General features: G+C 26.7%; 1 protein-coding gene across 2 annotated transcripts; it reads right to left on the reverse strand.

Annotated features, from left to right (window-relative positions):
• Positions 1-446: 446 nt before the first annotated feature.
• Positions 447-13417, reverse strand: LOC136981747 (uncharacterized). Of its 2 annotated transcripts, none has more exons than XM_067278107.1 (7): positions 13336-13417; positions 13022-13161; positions 12026-12122; positions 5251-5336; positions 2541-2642; positions 1999-2049; positions 447-1921 (listed from the first exon to the last, which is right to left on the reverse strand). In XM_067278107.1, the coding sequence occupies exons 2-7, from the start codon at positions 13112-13114 to the stop codon at positions 1838-1840; spliced, it is 513 nt and encodes a 170-aa protein (XP_067134208.1). In that variant the 5' UTR covers positions 13115-13161; positions 13336-13417; the 3' UTR covers positions 447-1837. The 2 variants fall into 2 exon arrangements, with proteins under 2 accessions (XP_067134208.1, XP_067134207.1); XM_067278106.1 differs by having other exon boundaries at positions 13267-13369.
• Between the last annotated feature and the right edge of the window lie 284 nt (positions 13418-13701).

A 13701-nucleotide genomic window follows, 5' to 3' on the forward strand; every position in this document is an offset into this window, starting at 1 on the left:
TACTGTATATCCTCTTTAATGTATTATCCTACATAATAATTCCTCATTTCACTATGATTTATGAGTAAAAGTATATTATAGAAATAGATGATATTGGATAATTGTTCCTTATATAAGGATAGTTATTTCAGTTTCTGAGAATTCTTGCAAGTAGATAAAAGAAGTGTTGTTATTGTAGACAATGCAGATGAAAGTACAGCATATTTTACCTTAAAATTTGATAATGTTTAGATAAATATTTTACCTTAACAAGTTTATTCGAAAAATACTTTCAATTTTCCATACTTTTCTGACTAATTAGCTTAAAATAATTTTTCTTCTATCTGATGATAACTGATCTTTCTATTTAACTTTGTTTCTTATGGTAAGTTGTTTAGAAAATTATCAATTTATTTAATATTTTATACTTTAAAAATATATTTAAAAAAAAACAAATTTAAACACACACACACACACATATATATATAATTTTTTAATTCAAAACATATAGCTACAATCTGAATTAATATAAAAAATAAAAATATAAATTATTTACATTAATTAGAAAGTAAAAAATAAAGTGCATTAATGTGTATAAAATATCATGAATAAAATATGAATAAATTGAAGCTTTTTATATCCAAAAGTAAATAGGATCAAGCCACCAATTTCAAATACTTTTAGTACATTTTAGTCCCATATTTCTGTCAAGTGCATCAAAATAACTTTAGACTAAACAGATCTACAATAGTAATGAATAGAATTTGAACTGACTCCATATTTTTTAAGGTCTAGTACATTGTAAAGTTAAGATCTTTTTGTGATGGTGAGGGCCAAGTATACAAAGTGCATGGCCTAAGCATGGATCCCATGAAAATGCAAGATTGCACATCCCTTCAATTCACTAAGTAGATTGCATTAGTGAAATTTGAACTGGTAATTATAATTAACACTGCAAACTGATACAAATAATAAAAATAGCCGCGAATAGAGAACAACGAAGAAACAAGAGTTCTTTCATTCTCTGCATACATATTGGTGCAAATAACTCATGACGATGATGAATATGAGATAATGATAACAGCATAACAGTCATTTTAAGATGAATACTTTTAAAAATGTTCATAAATGTCCATTTTGACTACTTATGACCATGTAAATGCCAGTAATAGCTACACAGATGACCATTTTTGGCCGTCTATATGGCCATTCATAATAATAATATATATAATAAAAGTGGCAGAAACTGATAGCTTGATCCTACATATATTTTTTTGGAATTAAAATAATGTTTTTACTCTTCATAAATAAACTGTATCATTATAATAACAAGAAAATATGTTTACAAAGTTTATAAATTGAATTTAAAAATCATTATAATTTTTCTGCTGTTTTGTTTTTCTTTTCATATCTAGTTTTTCTTCTTTATAAATTATTTACAACAGAAAACATTTTTATATGCATGCCTTCACATAATAGTTCATTAATTCTGTTTGATAGAGCAAAACAGTATTTTTATTGATCTGTTGATGGAACAACAACTGGACGGAATATTTACTATCCAATTTAATAAAAATCCATTAGTGGAACTTTATAAAAACATTATTTTCTTAATGCCAAACATTCAAATAAATTGACTTTATAACATTATATACTGTATATATATGTTTGAGATTCCTACACACTTAAAAAAAAATGCATATTTCCTTTATGATTCTCTAAAGTGGCTAAAAATAAAAATATTTTTAAAAAAATATTAAAAAATGATGAAGACTAATTTGTCTTTTAACATTTTTTTCCTGTTTTTCAACAAATTGGACGGTATATATATATATTTTAATACTGTTACTGAGCACATTCATGGATATAGAATATCAAAATGAGGTATTTGAAGATCTTGAAGGATCTGATATTGTGAAATGACACATAACAGACAATAAACCTATAAAAGAAATGGTTATTAAGTGATTATTTTATAATATTTCAAAATAATTTTACATGTAAGTTAATTAAACTTACATGTATACCATCCAGACACCAGATAATACATGCTGCCAATATAGAGTAGGGCTGTAAAATATAATATATTTTTAATCAATTATGTGTGTTAATTAGTTAAAAAGTTACTAAAATAAGTACAGTTTATAATAATTTTTATAGATGAATGTAAATTTTTTGCTGAATTCTATCTACAACCAGTTATTAACTGGTGGGTAAGTGTATAGAATAATAACTAACCAAAATAATTTATATACTTTTATAATTTACTTTAAGGTATATAAATTACTTTTAAAGACCTTACATTTAATATAATTTATGTACCTTTTACATAGATTATTTTGTAGTTTTATATAATCTGTAATGCTTATAAAAGTATATACATTTTTAAAGAATTAAGAACTATTTATATGAATATTTAAGCAATTTTTTTTTTTTTTTATGAAAGCTTTAAATATATTAAAACTGTTTCTTGAATAGCAATTGAATTTAATATTTTAAGTATATGTAGCAAAGAAAAAACTATAAATTTATAAAGTACATAAAAAAACATATTAACTTACATTTCTGTAATATGTTGCTAGAACCCATAAACTGAATGCTAGAACTAACAAAATTTCTATTGTTATGCCAACCATCCAAGGGAAAAACATACAGCGATTTTCCTAAAAATTTAACACCATTGTAAGAAAAAATAAAAATATATTAAAACAATATTTATTTTAATAATTACGGGGTAATAATTTATGTCATATAACGTATATTTATTAGGTAAGAAGCAACAAATGAGTAAAAACCGAGTATAACCCGCACTTCAAAACTCCGTTATTCTTTAGTAAGCAATTTTTGTAATGTTAAAATTAAGAATTTAATTAAATCTACATCAAAAATAGTACCAAATAACGTTATTAACTCATCTGATATTGATTTTTTCAACAAAACAATAGCGTATTGTTATTTATTTTTTCTGGAAATATATATATATATATCGTTGGATAGCATGTATAATAATTTATACATGTGATAATTAACTAATCAACTATACCTATTTTATACAATTACGATATAATAGTTTATGATAATTTCTATAAAATAAAATAAAAAAACTAACGGTGTCTAACGAATAAAACATTCTGAACACTCAAGTTCCATAACACCACCACTCAACCGATAGTTCGCGAACCCCTAATTCATCAAAATCAGTTCTCAATAAATTATAGAAAAAAAATAGTTTGAATTTTTTAAATCTTAAATTGATTATACAAGTTAAATAAAGTATTATTTTATTTTTTTAAAAGCATGTTTAAATATATTCTTCTATAAATATTAATCAAAGGAGCCTTTATATGAGAAAATCATTTAAGTAATTGCATTTTTCTTCTTCTTCTTTCATTTAATGTATTATTTTCTTTGGCGAGAATTAACTTGTGTTTTTTAATACTATCTTCATAGATATGATTATGTAAGTTTTAGGCAGCTGCTTCTTTCTAACGTATTCTTAACACGTGTTAATCTTCTCCCCCCCCTGATAATGAAAGAATACTTTGTACCGTATAAATAAACCTTGTGCATCATAATTCTTTCTAAAATTATTTTAAAATTAAAATTCTCGTGACACATATCAATTAAAATCGTTAACAATTGACAATGTTATTCTCGTGTCCCAATAATTATTAAAAAAATTTATCGACTTGGTCCATCCTTTCTGTATACTTACCATATTATTATTATTATTATTATTAAATAATTAAATATATATATATAAGTATATTACTCGTATTCTGTAAATATTACACAATATTTTGCAACAAATGGGAAGAAACAGCTTTATAACAAGTCAAATGAATTACATTATCTAAATAATTTTATCACATTATTCATAATATATTTAGTTTACAATTTAAATAAAGCTGTTAAAATTGTTAAGTGTCGTCTTAAACAAGTTCTATAAATAGTGATGGGAGGGGTAAAATCAAATTTTAAAAAATTGTTTACAATTTGTTATAACAATAGTTTAACCTTGGAATAGAAAAAATACAATTAAACCTCCGAACAACGGCCACTGACGGAAACATTAAAAAAAAAAAACTGGCCGTTACTTGCAGGTTATTTTGTACGAATTTCGAAAAGAAACACGTTCTTCGAAAAGGTGGCCGCCGTATAGAGGTGGTCGTTATTGGAGATACGACTCTATTTATATACATTTTAACGAATGTTTTGTATTTTTAAATACAGAGATTCGCTCTTTATTACAGCGTAATTAATTAAATTTAATAAATAGACGTTAAACTATCAAATTTAACGTATAAATATATTTAAAATTGATTAAATAATATATTTTTTTTTGTTAGGGCATGACACTCATAAATCGATTTACTATATACAGTAGTTCGCTGGTGTCTTTAAATGTTTCACGTGTTTTTACGGGATTTTTGGCCAATGGCCAAAAAAACTTTCCTTATCCAGAAAACTGTAGACTGGAAACATTTAAAGAATGATAAGATTAGATAAAAACAGTGTAAATTATATACTTTTAGTACCCTCTAATACACAGAAGTTATCAATAACTTATCATAAAATCAAAAGAAATGCCTTCTTTAGTGTACAAAAAAGAATAAATAATTCATGTATTTTATTAAAATAATTGATAAATATTGTTTAAATTTAAGAAATAAATCTATTTTAATTTTATAACAGCTACAATTGCATAAAAATTTAGTCACACGGTTTGATTTATTCATGAAATTTATGCTAATGTCATTGAAACCAGGTCAAGGATCATAAGAGGTGATACTAGATCATATCTTCTTCCATAAAAGAAAATAGAGATTTATATATTTTATAGATTTAATTCTTTAAAATCTGTGGAATTTCACTACGAAATCAAGAGTTATTGATGTGTAAAGTATCTTGTGTCCCTCTATAGAGGTTTGTACTTATAATTATTGATATATTATCAATTTATCTTTATAAAGTGATTAGTAAATGCAAAATTTTGCAGGAGAAGCTTTATAGGATAGTTATTCGTTGAAAGATATAGAGGTTATAATGCAAGACATAGTTATAAAAAGTTATTTTTTTTTAATATAAATTACTGATTATACACACGAAAGGTCTATTTTACAAGTTAATCTAGTCCTTATTCAATGTTAAAGGTTTCTATGAAGGTTATAGAGATAAGAAAGTGGAAGTTTTAGTTATTATTTATGAGTATCATCAAAATATTTGCATAAATAATTTAAATAAATAATTAATTAATTAAATGTAACTTACTTTTTTAATCCCGTAAACTAATAATATAATTGTACTCATAAATATTGCACTGAATATAATGGTAAACCATCCAGCAATCATTGTTCCTGTAAATAGAGGGAAAATTATTATTATTATTTTTTTTTAAATTAATTTTTATTTATTAAATATATTCATTTATGGTATTACAATTAACTTCTTATATCAAATTTATTTATATATATACACATATATATTTTCATTATCAATTCTTATAAGTCCGGATGTATTCGTTCCTGTTTATGTTACAATAAGAAACGTTCAACTATTATTCTTATTTTTCATTCTCAAGCTGTATATATATACACATTATATAAATATACTAAAAAATATAAAATTTTCATACTTCTTGCTATAAAAAGCATTCCAAGATAATAAAAAAATTCTCATGTTTATGCTATAAAATGCATTCTAGAATATGAATAATTTCACATTTTTACTCTATAAAAATAACATAAAATGTGAAATTTTTACATTTAAAGCTGTAAAATACATCATAAAATATAAAATTTTCATAGCCAAAGCTATAAAAGCCATCTACCATATGAAATTTTCACACTTTGTTACAGAGATTAACGAAAAAGATGAAATTTTTACACCTCATGCTATAAAAATCGATTTAATATATGACATTTTCGCACTTAATGCTACAAAAGCAAATCAATTAACGTTTCATATGGCAAAAAATAAACTCAATAAGGCAATAACAAATAAATTCTAAAAAAAACTCAAAATTTTTTGTATTGTCTTTTATAGCATGGGATATTAAGTATTTTAATATTCAATCTATAAAAAAAATATATATATATATATATAAAAAATTTAGCATCCTACCTTATAAAAAAACAGCTTTTGATTAATATCCTAACGCTACATTAATACTAAATTAAAAAATTATGTTTACAGTATAGACTTATGGCCTTGTAGTATATATAGAGTATTGTTATAAATTAATATATGAAAAAATTAATAAATAAATTCACTTAAAAGTTATATAAAAAGTTCATAAACTTGTTCAAATTTTGATAAACTTTATCATTTTAACAATAAAAAAAGGATAGATTATCATCTCTGAAAGATTATTGAATTGAATTCAATTAAGTTAATTTAACCCTTCAACTGATTTAATGTTAAATTAGATATATTGTAGAATATTTAATATACACAATTAAATACATTTATATAAGATGTATCACATTTCAACACTGTACACTAAAGATATATCATGTATAATTGTAATTATTACTCCATATATTGTTTAATATTTTAAGCTTTAATGTATGGACTATTATATGCTTTACATCACGTTTGCAATAACAGTTTACTCGGTCTATACTTTACAAACTATACACCTTGAAAGTATTATTAACAGTATATAAGATAATGGTATATGAAGTAATAGTATATATTATATTATTTAATAGTATGTAAGACGATAAAAAAAACTTGATTTTGAAGGTAGAGATGAGTTTTATAAAATGTTATAAATGCTAATAACGTGTAAAATTTTCATTAAGATCGATTCCACTCGAGATATGACACATGACCCCTTTTATTTCCCTATCCCCTTGATCTTTAACCACCAAAATTTAATAGAGTCAATACCACTAATATAGAAACCTCCTTGCAAAATTTCAGAAATTTTCGACAAAAGACACATAAGTTATTAAGCTTCAAAGTGGGTGAACAAAATCGTGCCCCCAAATACACTAATATCTACATACTGTATACAGAAAATCCCCCCTAACTATTTTTGCATTTCTCCGCGTTACAAGGTCCCCAAATTTAAAAATTTCGGGTCATTTTGTTTTTGTTTTGACCAACTGCTACACTTCTCTGTTAAAGTTAACAGCCAGGAAAGTAATAAGGTATTAATTTATAATTCATGCATTATACTATGCAATATTACTTTATAACTATTATATTATATATATTTTAATAATAGAATGTAAAATAATGGTATAAACAATATAATAGTGCATGAGTTATATAATAAATACTATTAACAAGCAACACCTTCCAAAGCTCGTATGAGACAGGGATAAAGCGAGCCCCTTTTGCCATTGTTTTTTTGAACAAATAAAACACATAGAAGTCTTAAAACTTTTATTTTCTGTTACTAAAAATAACATTAATTTATAGGGGTAAGAACCCCTAAATTTTCTACGAACCAGGGGGAAATTTTCATCTCCTCCTCTTGACGGTCCTGATTATTACTATAAACATTCCCTCAACACGTAAGATAATTATATAGAAATGCGCTGTTACTATAAAGTACTTTTTACCTTGTGCTCTGAGATAATTATTATACAGCTCACGCATTATTATCTTGTTTATTATTACTTTAAATACAGTACTATGAAAATATGAGAAAATTAGAACCATGTGCTGTAATTTAGAACATTAAACTGTGTAGTTCAGAAAGCCAAAATTATTTTCATTCAGTAACATTTGTACTTTCTGCAATGAGTTGGCCACAGAACGGCTAAAAATATTACTAATCAACTGTTATTTTCGTTGCTGTTGGAATGGATCAATCTAATGGCTATACCCTACCCTAGGCCTATAGCCTATTCCATTATGCAACTTTTATGGATTATTATTTCATGTATATTACATATTGTTTTCATATGTACACCTGTGGTTTTACATAAGTACACCCTTGTATGTTACATAAGTATTAAGCTATACAAAATAGTAGGCTACATCATTCAATAGATAACAGTTTAACAAAGCTGTGTTAATTAAATTATGCAGAAGAACCACTCACGGTAATAACTTAAAATAAGAAAAACAGGAGAAAGAAGAGTAAAAATTACAAAAAAAAATTATTTCTAGATTACTAGAATGAATTATTAAGAAGTTACTATTTATAACTTAAAAAAAGAACAGTGTTCCACGTTAATAATATATTTAGCCAGCCAAGATTCTGATTAAATATTGAAGAAGGAAGTAAATTTAATGCATTATATCTAAAATAAGAATTATAAACAATAAATGCGTGTAGTTTATTACAGTTTATATAAATTTATTATGTAACAGGCAATTATTCATTGTGACATCGTCACGATGCGGGACACAATTTTTTAAATAATATTTTTTTAATTTAAAGAATTACGTGATTTCCGGTCCAGAACGTTCATATATAGTTAATGGGACTTCCGGTGCATATCTGGTCTCGATTTTCATCTATATAACTCTATTCTCTAGATTAAGGAAGGACAGACGAACGGACGACAGTGGAAATTTGAAGATTGTAGCCCAATAAAATTAATATAAACATTTTTTCTGGAGCTGTTATACAGTGTCTTTTAACAGAAAAAATTGTTTACGTGTTCATATTTTTATATTTATATCATTTCTTTCTTTATACTGGTGCGTAATAATAACTAGGTTCACTTCCTGCACCCTGTAAGTACCTCATAGAAGAACAAAAGCCTACTAAACATAATTTGTGGACTATAAATAAATTAATGGACTCATAATTTATAATGTATCTAAACGTCCATACATACTGACGCTCTCTGTCACGTTGTTTAACGAATTTATTAATTATTACTCGAATATTTATTCGTCTTTTAACCACACATGTCTCATTTGTTTGTAGTTCTATACAAATAAAAACTCAATGAACAGAAATAATAACAATTGACATCAGTTCGTAAACCTTGAAAACAGAGGAATTCGACATTTCTTACTAACTCCTGTTACATATAAACAGAGGAATTTATAATTTCTCGCCAAATCATGTTCGATACTAAACGAAGGAATTCATAATTACATACTAACATGCATTCCGTACATACAGTGGAATTTATAATTTCCTATTAACACAACAATTCATAATTTCTCAGTTATGTGATTTACAAGTTGGTTTGCCAGTTCATTTGTTTCTATAGGGCACCAATTGGTGAGAAGTTGTCAATTCTTCTGTTTAAAACAGGAGTGATGTTTTGTATAAACCTAAATTGAAAAATTCAGTTTCTCAGCAATTCGTGCTCAATACAAACAGAGAAATTCACAATCAAACAATTAGCATACAAACAAAGGAACTAACAATTTTTCACCAACCTGTAAACCACGTGAAGTGGTTAAATTAATTTTTCAACTTCACCCCTTTTAAACAGATGAAGCAACAATTTAATTACACAAGATTTCATATTTAAACACAACAAAAATCTCTTTTAAAATGAATTAAAATGTTAATTTGAATTTAGAATACAGAGTTTCTACTGTACGTCTTTACGCATTTCTTTTATTAATTTATATTATTAAAAAATAGTCTACAAATTCTTTATAATTGTTTTATAGAATTATCTCCTTATAAAATTAATTATTTAGTTGAGGAAAATCTTAAAAATTACGTTGAAAGGAGGCAATTTAGAAGCTATAATTCAATAAATTACAAATGTCTTGAAAGGTTATATATTTCGTAAACTATAGCAAACTGTAAATAACTTATAAATGAACTGTCAACAGAATAAATTTAGAGTAAAAAACAATATTCAATTATTTTTAATTCCTTAAACAGGCACTGGTTTGTGTTTCACCTAATAGTAACTAAAAATACCTTATTTCAACGGCGTATAAGGCGCACCCCACTTTCAGTGTGGAATATTTAAGAGGAAGTATGTACTGTATTTAAACCTATCTTGTGCCTTTGTACGAAGCCTGGTAGAGCCTGTAGTCTCCCAGGCTTTGTACCAAACTATTGTATTTTAACGGCGTATAAGGCGCACCCCCTTTTATCATGAAAAATTTAGGGGAGAAGTATTTATTGTATTTACAAAGCCTTACTGAAGGCTACTTGTGTAATTCATTAGCCTGTGAGAGATTTGCAACTCCACATATAACACGAAGCGCGACATTTTGAGCCATGTAAATTTTTTACATTCTTTTATGGATTCGTTGTTTAATTTTTATTTTTGTCAGATTTTTATTTATATTTTTTTTATTTATATTTTTTGGTCATTTGGAAACGTTAAAACAGTAGAAAATAGCAACCAGTTCTGTACTACTTCACAACAAAAATTTTTAAGTTCAGGAAGTACAAACAGTAAATATGAATCCCTTCAGACATGAAAAATGATGCGTAAAATTATAATGTATCAAATATTTAAAGAAATGTTTTTCTTGGAAAAAGAAAACATTTCTTACTTGGTGAAAGAAAACACAATTTAAAAAATAAACAAAAATTGAATGTTACATGTATTATTAATAAGATCTTATGATTGTAATACAGTAGTGAACCGAAAATCGGAATCAATTGGGGACTGGGGTTGTTCAGATTAGGGATTTGTTCCGATTACCGATTATGTACGAAAAAATATATTAACCTGTCGGATGTTCAAATTTTTCTCCGTTGCGTGTCGCTTCGTGTTTAATTTTTCTCCGTTGCGTGTCGCTTCGTGTTGAATTTTCGTCGATTTTAAGCCTAACGAAAATTTTTATAATAATAATCGAGGCTATCGTATCGTTAAAAATTATTTCTGCATTTTGTACAAACAAAATAAATATATTGAAGAATATAAAAACATGAAAATTATACTTTAGAAGTAAATTTAGTATCAAAAACGTTCGATTCAGCACGACACAGTCCGACTGAAAATCGTGCCGATTACCGGCGATTCCAATTACCGGGGTGCCGATTTACGAGTCTCTACTGTATTCTAATACCTAAAGTATCATCTGTAAGATCCTACATATCATCAGCAAGATCCTTAGATCAGAGCATAGTCAGTAGTAAGATTCTTACATCCCCAGTAGCATCAGTAAGATTCTTACATCCCCAGTAGCATCAGTAAGATCCTTACATCTCGTCAGTAAGATCCTTAGATCAGAGCATAGTCAGTAGTAAGATCCTTACATCTCTTCCCCAGAAGCATCAATACGATCCTTACATCCCGAGCATCGTCAGTAAGATCGTTAGATCAGAGCATAGTCAGTAGTAAGATCCTTACATCCCCAGTAGCATCAGTAAGATTCTTACATCTCGTCAGTAAGATCCTTAGATCAGCGCATAGTCAGTAGTAAGATCCTTAGATCCCCAGTAGCATCAGTAAGATCCTTATATCTCGAGTAGCATCAGTAAGATCCTTACATCTGGAGCATCGTCTGTAAGATCGTTAGATCTGAGCATAGTCAGTAGTAAAATCCTTACATCCCCAGTGGCATCAGTAAGATCCTTACATCCCGAATAGCATCAATACGATCCTTAGAACCCGAGCATCGTCAGTAAGATCCTTAGAACCCAAGCATATTCATTTATATCCTTAAACCCTGCGTACTACCAACAAGTTCAATATGTGGATTAAGCTAAAAAAAAAAAAAAAATATATATATATATATATATAGCAAATTACACCTAAGTAATTTGCATTTAATTCGATATAAAAGACTTCCAAAAACATTAATTATTTTTAAATAGAATGGACGTATGACGTCAGATATTTGTTTCCTAATTACAAAGAAACAGATCGGAACATGCAACACGGAGTAACGTTAAAAAACACACAAAAAACGATCACGAAATTTCATTTATCAACACAAATTACCATAAATGAAGAATTTCAAGACGATTAATTGAATTATTTATGTATAAGACCACTACAACTTGATGCGCGCGTACAGTACAATGATAAACCAATGAAATGTTAATAGTATTATAATAGGTTAATTAATTTAAAAAATATAATATGTTGAATATTATGAATTTAATAATATATTAAGTCTATAAATAATTTAAAAATTTAATCACCTTTGTAATCAAGTTCAAAGTAAGGACTGTAGAATTCGTCGGAATCACCACCACCCATGACATAAATAGCATACGTTATAAATAATACATGAATTATCTGAAAAATATAGAATAATATAAATCAAATTTATTGATTTTTCTGTCTTAAATAAATTTGTAGGTTATAAGAAAGATATGTTGTACAGTACTTATGTTTGCCTTAAATTGGTTTCTTGTAAACCTACTTTAAGCATAGATTTGCAAGTTTTTTAAGAGTTTAATTCGTTAAAAAAAATCAAGTTTTTATAATAAAATTAGGTTAAAAAATTATTATTTAAATTCATAACTTCATTTTTTCCCCATATTTAGGTATCTTTTTTCCTTAATTTTATACATAAACCTATTGTATTTAGTACGCGTGAACAGTTTGGATGATTTTTAGATGATTGTAAGCATAAAATTATTTTATTTATTAAAATAATTCAATTGTTAATAGTTTAAATATTGATTTTTAGGTGATCTAAACGTGAAATCACTTCCATACACTATCATATTTCAGTTGTAATAATGACTAGGGCGTGTTGTTTTAGATGATTTAAACACCGTTGATCTACACTTACTTGCCGTATAAAACAAAGAAAATGTTAAATATAAATAGTTATTTAGTGATACAATAAGTCAATTTCTCAAATTATTAATTACAGTACATAAGTAACAACACTATTTATTCAACTGTTATAACAGAAAACTAACACTACTTTTCAATTGTCGCAACGTGTTTTCGATCGTAACTGGCCATTTTTTAAATTACTTTTATTATAAAATATGTTTGTACGTTTACGAAAAGGGGGTAATGCAAGGAAAAAACAAAGCAACTCTTTACAAATACAACACGAGGTGTTTTAAATCTATGCCAACGCCCTGGTCACGTGACTGCAAACATGACAAGTCAAACGGCATGGAAATTGTTTATAAAAATGATTTTACGGTAGAAAAGAATGAGTTAAAATTACTCACCGCCGTATAAATAGCAGCATAATAACTTCCCAATTTCACACTAGACCACGAATACAACGTAAATGGACTCCAACACCTTCCTAAAACAGGCATGATGGCGTCTGTACTGACAATGGATGAACTCTATGCACCGTTGATACCTTACGAACAGATTAACGATAAGTACAAAGGATTTACACACGCGTAACTACGATCAACAATTAAATTCGTGTGTAAATTACATATATTAACACAAGAGAACTTACTTAAAGTATGTAAAATAACACTAGGATGTATGAGAAAATGGTTATAAAAGACTGTTATCCCTGTCTCACCTGTATGAACAGACCAATCAGAAGCTAGTGTTTTCCATTACCTGAAAGGTTAACTCGATGACTCGTTTATGTCTTCTTCCTACGTTAAATTTCTTTTTTAAAAAATGCGACTTTATTACTCAATTTTATATTATATAAAAAGAAAAAAAACATATTTTCTATAATTTAAATTTCGTGTATAAAAATAATTATAAAATTTTTAAAAATTTTTCTAATTCATCAAATTATTATATCAATTTTCATACTGAAAATTGCTGTGTATACAGCTAAATTAATTGTTATTTTTACAACGATTTAAACAAAATACAGTCAAACCTCTAAACGACGGACACTCGGGGGAAGAATGAAAAATGGCCGTTGTTTAGA

Source organism: Centruroides vittatus, unplaced genomic scaffold, assembly GCF_030686945.1.
Source record: "Centruroides vittatus isolate TY-2023 unplaced genomic scaffold, ASM3068694v2 contig_790, whole genome shotgun sequence".
In the NCBI taxonomy this organism is placed as follows: Eukaryota; Metazoa; Arthropoda; class Arachnida; order Scorpiones; family Buthidae; genus Centruroides; species Centruroides vittatus.